Below are 20,857 nucleotides of genomic sequence, written 5' to 3' on the forward strand. Positions count from 1 at the left end.
GAAAAGCAAGCTTGAATTGAATCACTAAACAGCATCAACCCTCATACACAGTATTTACACCGTCTCCAGCATCTGCAACATATTAGCTAACTAAGATTTCTTTATAACATCAACATCCGCTGTGTTTAGTAGAAATATTGAAGTTGTGATTAAAAGAAACGCGCGCGGTTGTTTTGTTCAGCAGTAACAAGTTATTGTGCAGCTCACTATTTAATTAATTCTTGCTCGTTTGGAGCATATTAAATAAACCAAACTTACCATTTCGACTGTGAGGTTCTCTGAGAGGCTTACAGGAAACGTGTGGACGAAATAAACCACTCACCAAACTTATTTCACACAAATAAATAGTCTAGCTAAATAAGCACAGCGACCCGTTTTGAGTCGCGCAACAGTAACAGTGAGTCTCGATCGCGCCTCTTTCAACATTCACTGGAGCGAAACTATGTGAACCTACCTGTCCTGTCGAGCTCAGGTAGGTCACGTGTCATCCTGACAGACTCAATTAAACCCGAACCTACATGAAAACACTCCATAAATATTACAAGAGTATCCTACTGATACAGGGACAGTAATTTAAAATAACAATCATTTAAAAATTAATTTAAAGATAATATAATAATTTTGTGTATAGACACAGCCAGTTTTACTCACTGAAAGATTTATTCATCATAAAATAGGCTAATTACTTCATAATTGTATTAGAGTCTTACGCACAGATAATGTTTATTATTATTATTATTATTATTATTATTATTATTATTCAAAAATTATACAATTATACAACTCGCAACAAGTACAAAAACAAATAAACATTCATAAGAATATGTAAAGCGAAACAATTCATGCCAGGGGGCACATATAATGTAGAGTCATGGTGACATCTATTATGGGCGTGGCTTATGGAGGTAAATCAGTAGCTAAACTCGAGAGGTTGAAAATCTGAATGTGAGAACTTGTCATATTTACATTCGTATTTGTAAGTTGAAATTTACACTCATAGCTCTGATGTGAAAAGCTGAATCTTTCAATTTGCAGAGGTGTAAAATACTTGATTACTTTACTTAAGTATTATTTTGGGGGATTTGTAGACGTTATTCAAGTACAATTTAAACTGGATACTTGTACTTTTACTTGATTACATTTCTAGAGAAAAAAACAGTATATATATATCAACATCTTAACATCTGTAACATCTTAAATGTTACAGATTTCCAAAAAAGTGTTAGAATGAACTTTTTATGTTAAATAAGTTGTGATGTGCACACCCAGGAATTTGGTGCTGCTCACTCTCTCCACAGTCACACCGTTGATGGTCAGAGGAGCATGTTGAATGTGCACTCTCCTGAAGTCAAAAATAATCTCCTTCTTCTTCTCCATGTTCAGAGAGAGATTGTTGTCACTGCACCATCTGGCCAGGCAGCTCACCTCACTCCTGTAGTTTGTCTCATCTCTGTTGCTAATGAGACCCACCACAGTTGTGTCATCCACAAACTTAATAAAGAGATTGGAGTTGTGTGATGGTGTGCAGTCGTGGGTCAGCAGAGTGAAGAGGAGGGGGCTCAGCACACATCCTTGGGGGGCCCCAGTGTTCAGTGTGATGGTGCTGGATGTGTTGCTGCCGACACGTACTGCCTGAGGTCTTCCAGTCAGAAAGTCCAACAGCCAGTTGCACAGCGAAGTGTTGAGCCCCAGCTCGACCAGTTTGTGAATGAGCTGTTGAGGGATGATTGTGTTGAATGCTGAACTGAAGTCTATGAACAGCATTCTGACGTATGAGTCCTTTTTGTCTGTATGTGTGACTGCTGAGTGGAGGGTAGTGGCGTTGGCATCATTGGTCGACCGGTTGGACCGATATGCAAACTGGAATGGGTCTAGGGAGGGAGGGAGGGCAGACTTGATGTGGTGCATGACTAGTCGTTCAAAGCACTTCATAAGGATGGGAGTAAGTGCAACAGGATAGTAGTCATTGAAGCAGGATGGAGACGGCTTCTTCAGGACTGGAATGATGGTGGTAGTTTTGAAGCATGTAGGAACAACAGCCTGACTAAGTGAGATGTTGAAATGTCAGTAAAGACATCAGAGAGTTCTGCTGCACAGTCTCTCAGTACACGCCCAGGAATGTTGTCAGGTCGCGGAGCTTTGCGTGCATTGATCCTGCTGAAGGATCTCCTCACGCTGTCTGGGGTCAGCGTCATCACCTGGTCACCGGGAGGAGGTGGAGTCTTCTGTGCAGTGCAGCAGTTTTGTTTCTCAAAGTGAGCGAAGAAGGTGTTCAACTCGTTCAGCAGAGAGATGTTGCTGTCACAGGTCCGTGGTGGGGGCTTGTAGTCTGTAATGGTCTGTATCCCCTGCCACAGGCTCTGTGTGTCCCTCACCGCAACGCGGTCACGTGGTTCATGGAGCTATCAATAGAACTAAACATCTGGCACTGTCAATATGTTTGAATGGGATTAATCAGGAAAGACAGCAGTTTCACTATATTTGCAGCGATTTCTAGTAATTATTAAAACCTAATGTGCATTGATTGTGGATAACTACGCTGACTACGCTTTACAATAGCATTTTATTCCTGGGGAATGAAACAGCATTATATTCTCATACTCCTTGGCAGTCAAATATGATCAAACATCTTAAGTGTAACTTTTAACCACTAAAATAACTGTACTACATTTTAGCTCAGTCCTGTTTAGTTAATTTGAAGAGATTATGTGAAAACAGTTTGCAGTGTTTTACAAATAACTGATACATATGCATAAAACACAAATTTCTTTCTTGGCGAGTCGCGATGGCTTGCGTTGTTCATTGGTCAGGCATCGACCAATAAAATGTCTTCATTCGGACCACAGCCCCGCCCCCGGCTCTGCTCTCTCACATCTGCATATACAAGTGCACAAGTAAGTTTTGCAACAGGAATACTGCAAAAAGATTAGCAAAAGTCAGAGCGCTAGGATTTGAACTTATACTGCCGATCTGAGAGGTTGTAAGTGACGACTTGACGTTGTGCAGCGAAACTGAAGTAAAGTGCAAAAGTAAATATGTCATAAACATTTGTGTATGTCATTTCCTTTGTGTGATTGTCATTTGTGACTATTAATCTACAAATTCCAATTCAAAACACGGGTGTTTTGATCATTGTCTGTGCGTGCAAATTGAAAGATTCAGCTTTTCGTTGTGAACAAAAATGACTGGGAATCATGTAAAAGAAAAAAAAAACAAAACATGCACATTTCATTTATCTGTTATAAAATGTATGTAGTTTTGTTCTCTCAAACATCAAACAAATGAAATATAATCTTCTCTTTATTATACCCGAATCTATAGTCTGAATAGGAGAGCTCAGCTTTTGGGAATAAACACACTTTTTACAAACTCAGAACCTTTTCAACATTGACATTTCTATATTCAACATCACAAGCCATACATCAGAAAGTTATTTAATGTCATCTGATCTCAGCATTAATTCACTTGCCTCCAAACTCACTGGCTTTGGTTATTCAATAGTGAAGAATTTTATGCAGCGAGGTTTATTTGTTTGTTCCTATTTCTAACCTAGTTTTTGTTTGTTTGTTTGTTTGTTTTTTTGTTTGATTTTAACCAACATAATTTAGCCACTTTCTCTGCCTAACCATAAGAGGGCAGTAAACAGTCACTTTCTACTGTCTAAACAACTGTCTAAATAATGTTGATGGTTATCAAGGCCCTTTTATCTGACAGATGAGTTAATGCTGTCCTGCAAGATTCTGACAGTGCTTTCCAAAAGACATAAATAAAAAAGATTTAGAACTAATACAAAGAAAGAAAAGGAAGGAATATATTCTTTGTAAAGAATAGACAAGCTTAGTTATGGATTTGCAGATATTTTAATATTGAGAACATTATTTATGTCATTTACTCGCACAATATTGTACCAAAGTCATAAAGGACATCATGCAGTTCATTTCCTTTTGTTTTAGTTTAATGTGAATCAAGTATTTCTTAAAGTGTATGATTATCAGGTTTCCCCTGTATATGAAATGATCAAAAGGGAGAAAAACATGAAGGAACTTTATCTCAATATACTGTAGTGTGAAAAGGTCTTTGAAAAACGTCTCAGGTTACGAATGTAACCATGGTTCCCTGAGTATGGAACGAGACACTGCGTCCTCTAGGGGTCGCTATGGGGAACACCTCGTTGTGACCAGTGTCTGAAGCATACATTGAAAAAACACCAACGAGTTGGCCGGCGACAGCCTCTGACATCACTACCGGCGTGACTATAAACAGGCACCGGGAGAACACGTCATTCACTTCTTCGTCTGAAGCTTGCGTCCGAAGCATGGCAGGGAGCTAGAGGACGCAGTGTCTCGTTCCCTACTCAGGGAACCATGGTTACATTCGTAACCTGAGACGTTCCCTTTCAAGGGAACTTCGAACTGTGTCCTCTAGTGGTCGCTATGGGGAACAGTATACCTACGCCGCCATGTTGAGGGGAGTGCAGGCCAAAATCATGGCGAACACTAAGTATCAACTCTACCATTTCCATGGGAGTTGCCCCTGGAACGTTTAGATGGCTGTCTGTGACAGTACCCCTTATGGCCAAAGGCCTAAGCTACATACCCAACTTAATTGTTAGGGCCTCGGCCCGGGGTAGAGCTGAAGGCTTGGAATCAGGAAAGATTCCTTTAAAGGGATACGGCTAAGAACCTAGCATTTTATAATAAGTCTTGCCTGTCACACAGGGGCTACCGCTTGCTCTTGCAAAAGCTTGCTGAAGGAGCTGTCTCAACAGATCTCCAGTAGCAACACCCTGTTTAGATAGGTATCCAAGGATACATAGGTGGAGTGGTGCCCAAGATGAATGGGGCTTTTACCAACTCAAGAAAGGGCACGAAGCAACCGCGCGAACCCCTCACCATACAGTCTTGCGTGCACACTTACCAATACGTGGATTTTTAGAAAGTGCACAGAGCTTAGCGTGTGTACCTTAAGATTCCTAAGCATCGCAGAGGCGTTGAACCGCACGGGAGATGCAAGCTCAAATTTTACAAACCTCTAGCAAGGGGAGCATCATCTGAGGCAGCATATACAAGAAGACTTCTGTACCTGCCACCTTCACTTCCCGCTGGATGCGACAGCACAGCTAAGCGGCCAGGAGACCCCTCAGGGTGACCTGGTCGGACATCCATGAAATTCCCTGCAGTGCTGTGCCAGGCCTGATGATCAAGGAGGCTCCCGCAGAAACCCTGTGATCTCAGCCGCCTAATACTGGAACATGAAGCCGGATGGCTGGTGCTGACGAGTGTTTAGTAAACACTGTAACTGAGCACTGCAAAGGAAACTCACAGAGTTTATTAGTAGACACATAACCACCAGCAATTTACACATAAGTATATACAGAAAGGGTTATTCCCACCCTCCTGCGCTGGAGCCCCCCTCAAGGGGCGCCTCCTTTTAGTCCGGACCATCAGTAAGGTGGTTGCTATGAACAGAGAACCAGCCAAAAACATTATAGGTCCAGCATAGTAGACTGTTATGCGAGAGGTTTCCACCTAACCTCGATCAGGTGGAGAGCTGGTGGTTACAGGGCAATTAGGAAGGGGAGGATAAAAGCAGAAGTTAAAAATCCCTAAAGGGAACGAGTAGATACATCAGTATCGCTCTGATTCAGACGAAAACGCTGCCTCGTCTGGATCACATCCCTTAGGTTCTGCTTACCTCCTTGTGACCCACAATTCCTCTTACCCTTGCCCGCAGATGGGGGAGGAGCGCGAGTCGCGACACTAGCCTTCTGTGCCCATCTTTGATCCTCAGATCGAGACAGTCCAGGACCTCTATGTTCTTTGGGCTCAGACCTGGACCTTCGTGGAAGGAAGGATCTGAAAGCAGCGGAGTATGCTTTCTTCTCCCCGAACTTCTCGATCACCGTCTCAACGGAAATACCGACAAGTTCAGAAGGCAAAACCTGAGCATCGATAAGAAAGCCTTTTCTTTCTTCCCGATGTCTGCCAGGTTCATCCACAGAAGTCTCTCTGCTACCACCATGGCCATGCTTGGTAGCCTGGAGTGAGATCTGTGGTGCGGCGCAGCTCGGCTACCTGATCAGGAAAAAGGCCTTCGCCTCTATCCAGGTCTCTTAGCAGATCAGTCTGATATGCTTGAAGCACCACCATCGTGTGTAATAAAGCCACAGCCTGACCTGCTGCTGCGTATGCCTTGCCATTTAAGCAAGATTTTCCTGCAGAGCACTAACCTCAGTATCAGAAAGTGTTAAAGATATAACATTATCCTCCCGAGGCTCTCTCTTGTCCCCCGCCGACGAGCGCGAAAGGGAAAGTCCCTCTCGAAATTATTCAGACAGATCAACCTGAAATTATCACGAGCTCATTCTCGTCGGTGCCTCAGCAGCGGCGGGTCCTGAACCGCGGGAAGCAGATGGCTGCCTTTTTTTTTTTCTCGGAAAGAGAGACGAACGAGAGCGGAGCTTTTTCCTTGAAAAAACGCTCACAATGCACGCAGATTGCCTCCTCAAAGACATCGCGTGTGTGCTCCTTACCCAAACAAATGACGCAAAGATCGTGTGTGTCTTCGGGTGTCAAATAACGCAGACACGGATTGTGACATTGTCTAAACGCTTGCTAGTAGTCGCCATGATAGACAGAGAAAGAGCGCTCTTATCGGTTCTTTCAGATGCACGCTTCAAACAAAACAGTCAGTGAAGACGAAGAAGAGAATGACGTGTTTTTCCGGTGCCTGTTTATAGTCGCGCTGGTAGTGACGTCAGAGGCTGTCGCCGGTTTTTTCAATGTATGCTTCAGACACGGGTCACGACGAGGTGTTCCCCATAGCGACCCCTAGAGGACGCAGTTCGAAGTTCCCTTGAAAGGTAACATGAACCTACATTATACAGGCTTATTATGCTATTAATATTATTCTAGATATTATCATTATTCTAAATTTTACAAAGGTTGAATTATGACAACAGAATAAAATAAATGTGAAATAATAAGTAATTCCATAATATAATCACATGAAGTTCCAGCAGTATTACTGTACTTGTACAGTGTCTTTCTAGCCAAACAGTAATTAATTACTCAACTACTTTCAGAATCTATTTTCTGTATAAGTGAAGCGATAAAAATATGATTTATTCATAACAAGATGGGCAGTAAGCTAATGGGGTCTTCACTGGGGAATGCAGTTCTATTGCAAATTGAGTGCAATCAGTATATTTCACATATGTTTCATACTTGTATTTTTCAATTAGATCTTAAATTTAAAATGACCGACCATTTGTTTTATGTTATAGTATAACATGACTTGAAATGCCCATTCTTAAAAATAACTATAAAGACTCTTTAAGCTAATAAAATCATCAGAAAATAATAAAAGCACAGCAGTGAATCATTGTCCACATGTCATGGTTTTTGGTGTGTTTCGTTCCCGCCGCTGTGTGAAGATCTGCCCATCAGGCTGGACTCTCCATGTCACGCTGGATCCAGCATCCATCTGCTGATCTGAGAGGATCTGATTGATCTGGAGAGCAGAGTTCATCTGGGATCAGTGAACGAGGTCAATCTGTCGTCGTGCACATACATGCAGCATATCTCACCTTCTTCTCTATGGCCTTCATCACTGCAGATTCATTCAGAAATCCAGCTGATTTCACAGCGAGTCTCACCAGCTGTATGTTCACTCGTTTAGCTTACAGAAACATCAAAACACAAACATTTAAAAGAACAATTAGGAGAGCACCATTTGTTGTCATACTAACTTGCACTGTAAAAAAGTGTATATTCTTGATTATGAATTGTCATACTTTTAACAGTAATTTACAAAAAAATTACTAAAATGATGACTTCATAGTAAAAATATGAATACGGTATTTTGCTGAAAGAAATGACTGTTCTGTGTTTTAAAATGCTGCCTATATTTATGGATATTTTAATACTATATATAGGCCTATTTTTTTTTTTACAGTAATTGATTGAAATACTGTGTATCTGATCTGGTTCTTTAAACATTAAAGTTAAGATTAAACTCACTATTAATTATTATACTTTTTAACAGTGATTTGTTGTGTTATGACTGAAAATTACTTTTTAAATAGTAATTTGTTGTGTTATGAAATAAAACGTCCTGAAAGTGATCTTGCATTTATTATGAATACTAAAAAATTCTCTTATAATTTAAGTTTATAGTCAGCTTGAAATGTGAAGTTGCATTAAATAACAACTTGGATATTTGCATTATCTCAAGTTAAATCTGGAAAATCTTTGCGACTTCAGATGATGTTTATCTTTTCTGTACAGTCATTGACTCCAGTTTATCTGTTTATTTTATTTTATTTTATCCAGTTTATTTAAAGCAGAAATAAAACTCACTGCAGAAGAAAGGTAAGGGATGCAAGCAATCTTCATCTCCTATCAATCCAGTCTCACGGACAAAGCCGCACTTTTCATTGCCATTGGTATTATCCGGCTGTCCTTCGGCCCACTTCACAGATGTCCAGGAGACTTTGCTCTGGTCTGACCACAGCCACAGGTTTTTGGACAAGCCGATCCAGGCCTCAGACTGAGAGTACTTGGGTGGAAAAAGTTGAACCAGAGCGCTGTTCTCAAAGCCATCACTAATGTAGGCCAGATCGACGTGTTTTCTCCGGCAGTACAGTTGAGCATTGCGCCAGGTCAGTTCAGCGTCATTGAAAACAAATGTGCTTTCAAGGCTCTTTCCTGGAAGGATTCAGTGTTGTGGTCAGAACAAAGACATATCTGCTTGAAAGCAGTTTGAACTGCTCATACAATCATGATTTGACAGTCAGCCTTTGAGCCTTGGAGGGGGAAAAGGTTTAATATCAAATGTGTAAGAAGTTTTTTTTTATTTTTGCCTGAAAGATTGTTTCTGTGCCATTAGATAACAATAAAAATGTAGTTGTGATTTTTCCCCCCTCAGAATTTTGACATTTGTCCTGCAATTATCTCAAAATTCTGAGTTTTTATAGTCATAATTATGCAATTCTGAGTCAGAATTCATGTTTGCCATTAATTCAGTGAAGTTTGAGTGCAATCATATGCACAGACTCAAACTGTAGAGAATGATGCACGAACTGATAAGATATTCACCTCCAGTGCAATGCAACTCAATTTGGAGAAAAGTATCTGCCAAATGCATGAACGTGAGCAATGCTTACAAATGCAAATCAGCTTAAACAATGAGATAGCCAGATGATGAAGCAAAAGACATAATTCATAACCCCATAAAGAAGTCTTACCATTGTAGCAAAAAGAGGGTTTTTGTTCCTCACAAGATGCGACATGCCAGTTTCCAGTGTCTCTAATCACGCCACACTTCCTCTGAGTGCTGGAGGTCGTTTCTTCTGTTGGCTCCCAATTCATATAGTCTATGTTCAGATCTCGATAAGACCAGCGCCAAGCAAATACACCATCATACAGTCCCATCCAGGCCCTATCTTGAAATTTCATGGAGATTGCGATCTCCTGTATCTTATATCGGTCTTCATCGCTTTGAATCGTAGCCAGATCTGTGTTATACTTCTTGCAGTACGATTGGGCTTCGGTCCAGGTCTTTGGTTCTTGGATCAGAGTAAAGTAGCAGAAAGTCTTCGAGAAAAGTCCTGTCGACAGCACAGCATTAAAATAAGCATTTAGTTTCTGATCTGTAATTCCAGTGATGATCAGTTCTGGATGGAACGTAAATCTGATCTTAAATCAGCCCAGATATAATGTGAGGATAACAAAAAAACAAACAAACAAAAAAAATTGGTAAATCATAATTATGACATAAAAAGTCAAAATTATGTTATTAAGAAGTTGTAGTTATTATTTTTGTAATAATTGTTGGTTTTAGTTTTTATGTTATAATTATGACTTTTTTTTGTTATAAAATGATTTACATTAAAAAATAAAAAAAATAAACTTTTTTTTTTCTCTTGTGGGGAAAATGCATACAAATCACACCCAGTCCAGTGCATATAATTCTTGATATTAAATTGATAAATGCTGATCAACTAATGCAAACTAGTTAGATTCACATTCATTCAGTCACAAACTCACCTAATAAACAAAGTAGATGAAACATTTTCTGGATCATCTCTGATGCTCATGGGCTTGTTCACTGAAATAAATAAAACATGATGCATAAAACAGAAAATAATGATTAAATAATAGCAGGATTGATTGGAATAGAAGAAAGAGCATATTAATTTGTATTTTACTTTAAAATTTCACAAATGCATAAATGTTAATGTAAAATTATGGAAACTTGAAGTACTTTTATCAGTGCTCCAGACTGAAAAGAAAAAATGAAGAAAAAAAAAAGACTTAAAGCTATAAGCAATTATAAGATGAATATATTGTTATAATGTATTAAAATGTATTTCACTACAATTTATCACTAAAAACATGGTCTGTTTATCTGCATTAGCATAAAAGAATCTGTGTTCTTTCAAAGTTTTTACTTCCAACATTCTCTAAACTTGCATTATTCCTAATTATAAATGTTAACTTATTGGTTACCTTTGATGGAGAGCCTCCTGCGGAGCAGAAGATGAGTGTGGAGACAGCAAGACTGATCTCCATTCTGACTGTGCTGCAACATGAGGATCCTTATTCAGATGGCAGAGCACGCAAATATCCGGTAACTGAGCTCGTATGAAAATGGAGCATTTTTACATGCTTGTGAAAATAGCATTTTCCTATTCTTTTCTTTGCAAATACCACGGAATGAAACTCTAAAGCACAAGCCTGATTTTTAGTCCATTCTTTTTTGAATTTTTGTATTACTTTGGCTACTGTGTTCACACTTATAACAATAGAGGAACAATGGTATGAAACTGACTTTGGAACAATTTTCACTCAGAAATATATATATATATATATATATATATATATATATATATGTGTGTGTGTGTGTGTGTGTGTGTGTGTGTGTGTGTGTGTGTGTGTGTGTGTGTGTGTGTGTATAGCAAAGAAATAGCAAGTAACACACTGGCTTAATTGTGAAAATCGAGTAGAAACACTGAAATAGTATTTTCTTGTAAAACTTACTTCAATAATGCTTCAACAACTTTGTCACTCCACCATAGTCCTTTTTTAGTACAAAGAAATATCAACATTTGATCATTTTGATAAGAAAATAGTATTTTCCTGATTAATATTGAGATTCAGGGGCGTAGTCATAATTTCAGAAGTGAGGGGGACAGAAATGTCAAATGTAATTGTATTTGTTTATTTATTGTCTGTCCAAACATTTATTTTCGTGTCTCTTAGATTTAATTCGCTAAGAAATCAAATACATTGCTAGACAATACCCAATAATTTTTATTTTCTAATATGTTTGCCTATATTTTCCTAATTATATTTTTATGATTGGTTTATATACTACAAAGTATACTATCCTTTTTTTAATCACAGAATAAGGCAGAAAATATATTTAATAATTTTTGCAATGTAATAAATTGTCAATTAGCACTGCATTATTCATATACTTTATTTATTTGTTACCTGAAGATGATTTGAAAAACACACGTAAACCATATATTCTGCTTTTTTCTCTCTCAGATCATTTCATATCATAAAGTGAATATATATTGACATAGCTAGAAATATGAGATAATGTTCTTGTTAATGTTTATGTTTGTACTTATTACACATTACCTAATGATGATCAGATCATTATTTAATGTGAATTGAAATGCTTACAAATGTCATTAAACTTTCAATTCATATGATCATGCACTTTTTGGTAACAATTTACAATAAAGTTCCATTAGTTCATGTTAGTGAATGTATTAACTAACATGAGCAAACAATGAACAATACGTTTATTACTGTATTTATTCATCTTTGTTAATGTCAGTTAATGCAAAAACAGTCGTTTATTGTTAGTTCACAGTGCAAAATTATACAAAGTTTAAAAGCTTATTTGTTAATGTACTTTTGAATGCTAACAAACGTCATTACACTTCAGTTCAGATTATAATGCTCTTTTTTTACATCTAAAAATATTGTGGACAAATTAGCTTAATTAGTCATTTTAAGCACTTATTCATAAACTCATAATCACAGTGTGTTAAGGTTACACATTTCTGTTATTCATTATGTTTAATGAGTTTATTAGTAAACATCAACTAGCACATGATCTCATGTTTCTAGCTATATGAACTTATGATCTGCTGAGCATTATAATTTTTTTTTTTTTTTTTAATGATTTATAAATGAAAGTTAATATAAAGTGTTCCAGACAAATGCAACATTTATAGTTAATATCACCATCTGGATGAGCTACTGGTCATTTTCATGCTCTGCGATGCCATTTGAATAAAGAGTCCAAGACAGGATGGAAATCAGTTTCAGTGTGTCCATACTCAGACATTTTCCATCCTGAGAACAACACGAGGATTTGCATGAAGGCTGATCAGTTTCTTCACCTGAGGAATGAACATGAACCTCAAGAAGAGTGGAAGAAACAAACAAATAAAACAGCAGTTCATATATAGCGTTAGGACACAATACATCAATTATTATATTTTTAAAGCCTGAAAGGACTATAAAAGTAAGTGTGAAAATTGAATTGGCTTTTACTAAAACTGTTTAACAGAGATGTTTCACTGAGTTAAGTCAATTGAGTCATTAAGCTTCACTAGTTCACAGCAAAAGTATTCAGATTGGGGACTAAAAAAGATGTCCAGTGCACATAGTAAGACAGTCCATATCATATAACCATTAAAATGCAATAGTTTAGATATTAATGCATCTGATTCTATCAAGATCACACCTTTACATTCCCATTAAAACTCCTATCTAAGTAGGAATCGTGAGTATTTATTCATTCATTATTGGCAAAATTGCACCTATAAAAGCAAACAGATATGTATTTGAAGTTCTAAATCACAAATCACATTAATTGTCCGAACCTGTTGTCCTATGATTTGAAATCAACAAACATTTGGTGATTGCCTAATGTTTAGGCAATAATTTAAATGTATAGTTTTAAATTAGTTTTTAAATTTACATTTATGTATTTAGCAGACGCTTTTATCCAAAGCGACTTACAGGACATTCATGCTAACATTATTACTTTTTTTTTTACCTAACATGTGTTTCCTTGGAATCGAACCCACAACCTTTTGCACTGCTAACGCAATGCTCTACCACTGAGCCACAGGAACAGGAGAAATGAACCCTGTATGAGATAAACTCCACAATCTCTTTTACGGCTCGGAAAACATTTCAATCTCACGTTCAGCAGATGGAGCTATAAAGCAAGAAACAGCTGGATTTTGAGTTGTGTATGTGAGCTTTATTTTAAACACTAAATTACTTCAAAGTATTTATTTTGTAATTATCAGATTTTCTGTTATTTTTAGCACAAAAAGAACAATATATTTGGTGTAGAATATTTTTTACTCAGAGTTTGCAAGTAAATTGCAAATTACAAAGAAATGGCAAGCAATACATTGAAGTAAACATGAAATTGTGAAGTAGAAAGACTGAAATAGTATTTTCTTGTAAAATGTACTGTATTTCAGTAGTCTGTTTTTATAACTTAAAAAAAATCATTTTTTCCAGTATAGTTCAGATGGTTTTATGTACTCCGCTGCAGGCAAACATTCATAAACATCATATACACAGACTTATTTCCTCTTGAATATTTAGTCGGGTTACTCTAACCAGTGCATATCTTCACTGATGACACATTGGGGTTTTCTGAAAATATCTTGTGTAACTGGTTTACTCTAAAAATATCAGTGACGCACTAGGTTAACTTCCTGGACTCAGTATCTATGTTCTTTCAGGCACTAGCAAAAAACAGACAGGTCACATATTTTAAATGAATATCTGCTAAAATAAATAAATAATGGCATCAAACCCTTTGTACTGATGCCTTGGGGTCTTTCAGGAGGAAATCTTTGTCAAAGTGGAACTTACCCTAAAACATGCACAGACAGATGACAAATGAATGATTATAAAAAAAAAAAAAAAAAATTAAGAGCCAGATTGTTTCCTTGTAAGCAGCACAGTGAGTGTTTACTGTAACTCACAGAGATAGTTTAATGTCACTCTTCCAGTTGCATTTTTCAGCTTCCATCTACAAAGTTGTTACATAACTAGTTATTTCAGAATCAGAAAGTCACAGGTACCCCCCCACAAAATGTATTCATTTATAATAAACCTGCTGCATGATGCAGAAAGTTCGTTTCACCTGAAGGTCTTGACAGCTTTGTAAAACTATCATTCGTTCTTGACCTGATTTTTATTTTTATTTTTTTTATTTTTTTACATGTGGTGACAAAAACTCAGAGGAAGTCCCATTCAACTAAAAATATCTGGCATCATCATGACAATCACAGTCATAAAGACAACTAACTATTATTGACCCGCATGTTGCTCCAAACCTTGATACTCGTATTTTCTTTGAAAAAATAAAAAATAAAAAATAAAAAAACCATAAAAAAAACATTAAAAAAAATCCTCAAGCATAGCTATTTTCTATACAATGACAGTTCAGAGTGAGCATGTCTTTCAAGAGTCCAATATTTCAAAACAGAAACATGATAACAAATATAAACTACAGCCACCATATAGATTTCAAATGATACAATTATTTTATTTCTTGCTTTAATGCAATGAAAAGTTCAGTTGTCGAACATTAAAAAAATGTTGCATGCACAATTTGTTTGGGAGGGACTTCAGATAGTTAGGCTTGTTAAGTGAACCAGTATTTCCATTAATGCTGACATTTGAGCGAGACGTCTGATGCAGAGGCTGGCGTGTAAGAAAATATTTGTTTATATTTATGTTTAATAGTACAATTTGTCTCTCTCTTTTTTTATGGAATAATATAACTCAAATGGTACATTTCAATATTGTAATACATAATAAGGAATTATACAATTACAAAACATTGTATTACTGAAGAAAGTAATGAATTGTTTTGCTGTAAGCAGCCTGCAGAGTGAATGTCTGTGAGGTGAAACATTTAGTCCAACGATCATCATGAATTCCAGGTAAGATGAAATTCATGTGCTTTCTACAGAAGGGTAAATAAAACATAAAATGGGTTCTAAAATGGTGTGTATCAGATACAGAAACTGTCAGGTGCTCTGTTAAAGGCAAACTTGACAAAGATCAACTGAAGGAATATTATTTTATTCGCTGCAATGTATAGAAACACATGCTTTGACATATTAACTGTGTAATACTACTCTCATGCCACTGATTATATCACTCATTAAATAAAAAGCAAACAAGTAACTGCTGGGAATTCTAAGGTTACCACTGTTGTTAGTCCAATTAAATATTTTTAACTGTAGAAATTGTTTATTTCCCACTGTCCCAAAATAAAAATAAATATATTATTATATTAATATATTAAATACAGACTACAGAATACAGAGTTAACATTTTATCATATCAGCATTCCCTTTCAAAAATGGTCTCTCTCGTAAGACGTTTTTCTTTTTTGTAGTTGGTCACCAGGTTTGTACACATCTCAGGGGGCATTTTGGTCCACTTCTCTTTACAGATCCTCTCTAAATACTTAAGGTTTCTTGGCTGTCATTTGGCAACTCAAAGTTTCAGCTCCCTCCACAGATTTTCTATAGGATTGAGGTCTGGAGACTGGCTAGGCCACTCCATGACCTAAATGTGCTTCTTCTTGAGCCACTCCTTTGTTGCCTTTGCGGTCTGTTTTAGGGCCTTGTCATGCTGGAAGACCCATCCATGACCCATCTTCAGTGTTCTGGCTGAGGGAAAAAGGTTCTCATCCAAGATTTTACAGTACATGGCCCCATACATTTGGCCCTCAATGCGGACGAAGTCGTCCTATACTCTTAGCAGAAAAACAGCCCTAAAGCATAATGTTTCCACCTCCATGCTTGACTGTAGGGATGGTGTTCTTGGGGTCATAGTCAACATTTCTTTCCCTCCAAAAACAGAGAGTCAAGTTAATGCCAAAGAGCTACATTTTGTTCTCATCTGACCACAGCACTTTCTCCCAAGCCTTCTCTGAATCATTTAGATGTTCATTGGCAAACTTTAAATGGGCCTGTACATGTGCCTTCTTGAGCAGGGGGACCTTGGGGGCACTGCAGGATTTCAGTTCATTGCGGTGTAGTATGTTAAAAAATGTTTTGCTTGGTGACTGTGGTCCCAACTGCCTTAAGATCATTAACAATCGTGTAGTTCGGGGCTGATCCCTCACCTTTCTCATGATCATCCTTACACCATGAGGCAAGATCTTGCATGGAGCAGGTGGCAGGACTAATCTGTGGGGGCCAGAATTCTTGCTGGTTGGTAGGGAATCAAATACTTATTTCACTTGCAAATCAATTTCTAACCTAATTATATTTTTTTTTTTTTTTTTTTTTTTTTTTTTTGGTTGATATTCTGTATCTATTTGTTTAAATAAACCTACCATAAAAATGAAAAACCCTTCATTTCTTTGTAAGTGGGCAAACCTATAAAAACAGCAGTGGATCAAATACATATTTTCCCCACTGTATAGCATCCACTATCCAGAGTCTCTGTTTTGTGACTGGCAGCCCTTGAGAGTGGCCTCCAAAACATAAAAAGAGCTGTCTGAGTGCCAAAATAAACCAGAGTACTTGACATACACTGTGAGAGCCCAAACAGAGCAGAGTGATTTGGGACCCTGCTCATCTTCTGAGTTAGGAAGAGCTAGAAAGAAGATGACTTGTGCTCTGAACGGAGTGGAAAGCACCTTAGGCACATAGCAATCTTTTGGTTTGAGGACGACTTTACAGTCTTTAGGCTCAAACTCAAGGCATGAAGCGCTGACTGAAAGTGCTCATAGATCCCACACTCACTTGACCGACGCTAGAGCCAGAAGGAAGGCAGACTTAAGCAACAGTGGTTGTGAGACAGAGATGCCAGATCATGCCTCTAGCTTGAGAGAGAAGGTCCTTGCTCAGTGGAATAGGCCAAGGGGCTGCCGACAGTAGCTGAATCAGCTCGGGCCACCTGTCTTCCCTGACTCATCTGATGACCCAAGGGAGCAGGTAAATTAAAGGGAAGGCATACAGGTGGACGGTAGGCCAGTCGTGGCCAAAGCATCCCGCTCCTTTGAAAAATAAGTTTGGAAATGAGTGTTGTCTTCTGAGGCAAAGATGTCCAACTCTGGCCTCTCAAAGTTTGCTCAAAAAATCTGAATCATTAGGGTGTAATCTCCATTCTCACATTGCCCTGGGACAGCATGGCCACTCCATGGTTCAGTCTGCTCAGCATGTGAACTGCAGAGTGAACACAGATTGCAATGTGCCCATAGAAGGAGGTGTCTCACCATCCTGTAGAGCGAGTGTGATGAGACTGCCTTGATGATTTAAAAAAGGCTGCCACTGTCATGTTGTTTGAACGGACAAGGACGTGGTGCCCCTTCAAGGCTGGAGGTTTTGAAGGTTTTTAGGGCTAGAAAAATCGCCATCATCTCAGAGCAGTTGATGTGCAGGCATTGGTCTAGGCTGGACCAGGAGCTGAATGCCATTCTGTCCTCGTACAGCACTCCTCAACCTGAGTTGGAAGCATCTGTTGTGACTACTTTCCGTGACTACTTTCTGAGGTCTGTCCCAATGAAACACCTGATACAGGCGGAGGGCTTTCCAAGGGGCTACAGGTGATAAGCCACTGATAAGCCACCCCCTCGAACGCAAATCTCAAGAACAGTCTGTGATGTGTTACTATCTGGATGTGAAAGTGAGCATCTTTCAGATCCACTGATAAAATCAAGTCCCCTGGGCATATTTGCACGAGGATCTGTCTCAAAGTTAACATCATGAACAGGCGTCTCATTAGGGCACAGTTCAGGTCTCTGAGATCAAGGATGGGCCTGAGCCCACCATCTTTCTTAGGAATGAGGAAGTAGTGGCTGTAAAAGCCTGACTATCTATTTGCTGGAAAGCAGACTGTACACTTTTGGAATGGAGAACACAAGCATTGTTGTCCTGTACTGAAGTTTGAATTACACCTCTAAAACAAGGGGGTCTGCGAGCGAACTCTAGTGCATAACCCCGTTCTGTGGTCTGCAAAACCCTTCTCTATATTTACTATGTTGTCAAAGACAGCTGACAGGAAAGAAATAAATTCTTATCTGTGATGTCTGTTTATTGAAGAGCATTTCTTGTCATACATTCCTGCTGTACAATTATTCTGAGACACATTTCCCTCTATTTCTTACAGACAGCCAAGTCTTCCACCATGCAGATCAACTCTGATTGATCAAGGTCCTCCAAAACGATTTTGTCTAAACACAGAGAAAAAAGTGTTGGATGATAACGGAAAAGTCCGAAAATGGAGTTTTGGGAAAAAAGATGACCGTAAAGAAAATAAAATTGTTCTGCTGGTGGGAGAGACCGGCGTCGGCAAGACAACTCTCATCAACAGCATGGTCAACTACGTACTGGGAGTGAAGTTTGAGGATGAAATATGGTATGAAATTACAGAAGAAGCAGTCAGAGATCAGTCAGAATCACAAACCTCTGAAATCACCATGTATGAGGTCTTTCCTGAAGAGAGTCCCATATCTCTCACCATCATTGATACTCCAGGCTACGGAGACACTAGAGGACTGGACAAAGATCTAGAAGTTGCTGAGAATTTAGCCACTCTGTTTCAGAGCAATGATGGAGTTTGTGAAGTCGATGCTGTGTGTTTTGTGATTCAGGCATCTAAGAATCGTCTCTCAGACAGACAGCATTACATTTTCAGTTCAGTTCTGTCTTTGTTTGGTAAAGACATTGTGAATAACATTGTGTTTTTAATCACACACTCTGATGGTCTGCCACCCAAAAATGTTATTGGTGCGATTAATAAAGCTAAAATCCCCTGCAGACGAGACAAAAGTGGCCAACCTGTTTATTTCTTATTCAACAACCGGCAGGCTGAAGGCCGTCACACTAGAGAACGTCACATTCGTGCTCAAAGAGACGCCTGGGAAGACAGTGTGGATGGCATGAAGCATTTCCTTCAGTCTCTGGATGAAAAGAACAGAAGAAGTTTAGAGTTGACTTCAAATGTTCTGATTGAGCGAATTCGATTTGAAGCGTACATCTGCAACTTACAGCTGCGAGTTCAAGAGAAAGAATCGAAAAAGGCTGAAAGACTTCAGATTCAAAAGGCATTGAGACAAAACAAGGAAAATATTGAAGGGTGCAACAACTTTAGCATTCAAATAGAAAAGACTGTCAAAGAGAAGGTGCCCATTGAGAGCAAGTCATGGAAACACAGGAAGGCGATGACCTGCACCGTCTGTGAGGAAAACTGTCATGAGTTTGACTGCTGGTGGGGTGCAAATCCCAGCAAATGTGAAGTCATGAAAGACGGCTACTGCACCGTGTGCACAGGGAAGTGTCATCACAGCAAACATGTCAAAGAAAACAAGAAATACGTCATCAGAACCTCAAGCACGATGGTACAATATGACTCTATAAAAAGGAAATATGAAAAAGCCCAAGAACAAACCAAGAGGTTTTCGATTGTAATGGATAATGTTGACCGAGATCTGCAGGATATTGAAACCCAAAAGTCAATTCTTCTGTTCAATGCTTACAGGACCATCAAGCATCTGTCTCAGATCGCATTAAAACCAGACTCTGCCCTCACTCTTCAGCATCTCGACTTCTTCATCCCCAGAGTGAGGGAGGCTAGGAGAGAAGACTGGGTCAGGGAGCTTGAAGAAATGAGGAGAAAAGCTGTAGATGATGAAGCCAATAAAGATGCTCTGAGTTATCTTAAAGCTGGTCTGGCAAAACTTTTCCTTGGTAGACAATGAACATTTGTGATTACACTTGTCTTATGTTTTTTCTTTATACTGTACAGATTTTTAAGAAATGGTAATGATAAATGACTTGAACTGGACCAATTGTTGGTTTTCCAAACACTATTTTGTTCTGGATTCACAAAGGTTTTGAGGTGGGGGCAGCTCAATATATATTTAAATGCTATATTTAAAAAAAACATTTTATATAATGCATTCTTTTTAGATTCTCTATAAAATTGTTATGTTTAGATTTGGGAATGGGTTAACTGACCCCCCCCCCCCCCCCCAAAAAAAAGGACCAACTATACAAATATCTTCATGATATAACAGACTTGTAGATATTTGACATTTCTATAGCTGTAAATATGTAATAAAGTTTACATTGTAGATGTTGTCAGTACTACATTCAAGCATAAACTTACAAAAATGTATGTTTTTTACCAGTAAATGTTATATACTAATACATATGTAAGAATAAAGCTGCTTTCTGAACTTTACTGAATTAATCTCATGTGATCATAATCATAATTAAACAGTATACTATGTATTTCTTTCGGTGTACATTGTTTTTTTTTTTTTTTTTTTTTCTCAATGTAGAAAAAAAATATGCTTGTGCACCTTTAAGATACAAAGATCAGTTAACAAAGATAAGAAGTTTGTTTCCTTATGAGCACAGAGAGTGTTTACTGTAACTTACAGAGATATGTCACTTGTCCAGCTGCATTTTTTCAGCTTCCAACTAAAATGAAAACATTCAAAGTTGTAGCACATTTTTTACTATTTGTTCCAGTAACCAAGAGTCAGAAAGTCCCCGATTTAATAACAACAGTATATTAAACCTGCAGCATGCTACTGAAGAAGTTTATTTTATCTGAAGGTCTTGACAAATTTATAAAACTAATCATTCACCCTTGATCTGATTTTTGAATATCCGGTGACATGCATTCCTGTAGTGAGCCAAAAACGAAACTTCGCATGAAACTTCCACAAAAAATAAGTTCTATGTTCCTCCAGCATGAAGACGACACAACAATTATTCACCGTCATATTGCTCAAACTACCCTAATCTTTCACTTAAAATGCATTA

At 38.1% G+C, this 20,857-nt stretch overlaps 1 protein-coding gene across 1 annotated transcript; it reads left to right on the forward strand.

Moving 5' to 3' along the window:
• The first annotated feature begins 14,730 nt into the window (after positions 1-14,730).
• Positions 14,731-20,053, forward strand: LOC109054307. Its single transcript, XM_019071587.2, has 3 exons — positions 14,731-14,769; positions 14,945-15,004; positions 18,192-20,053. The coding sequence occupies exons 2-3, from the start codon at positions 14,994-14,996 to the stop codon at positions 19,780-19,782; spliced, it is 1,602 nt and encodes a 533-aa protein (XP_018927132.1). The 5' UTR covers positions 14,731-14,769; positions 14,945-14,993; the 3' UTR covers positions 19,783-20,053.
• The last annotated feature ends 804 nt before the right edge of the window (positions 20,054-20,857 follow it).

The sequence above is a fragment of the Cyprinus carpio genome, chromosome A7, assembly GCF_018340385.1.
Source record: "Cyprinus carpio isolate SPL01 chromosome A7, ASM1834038v1, whole genome shotgun sequence".
NCBI lineage: Eukaryota > Metazoa > Chordata > Actinopteri > Cypriniformes > Cyprinidae > Cyprinus > Cyprinus carpio.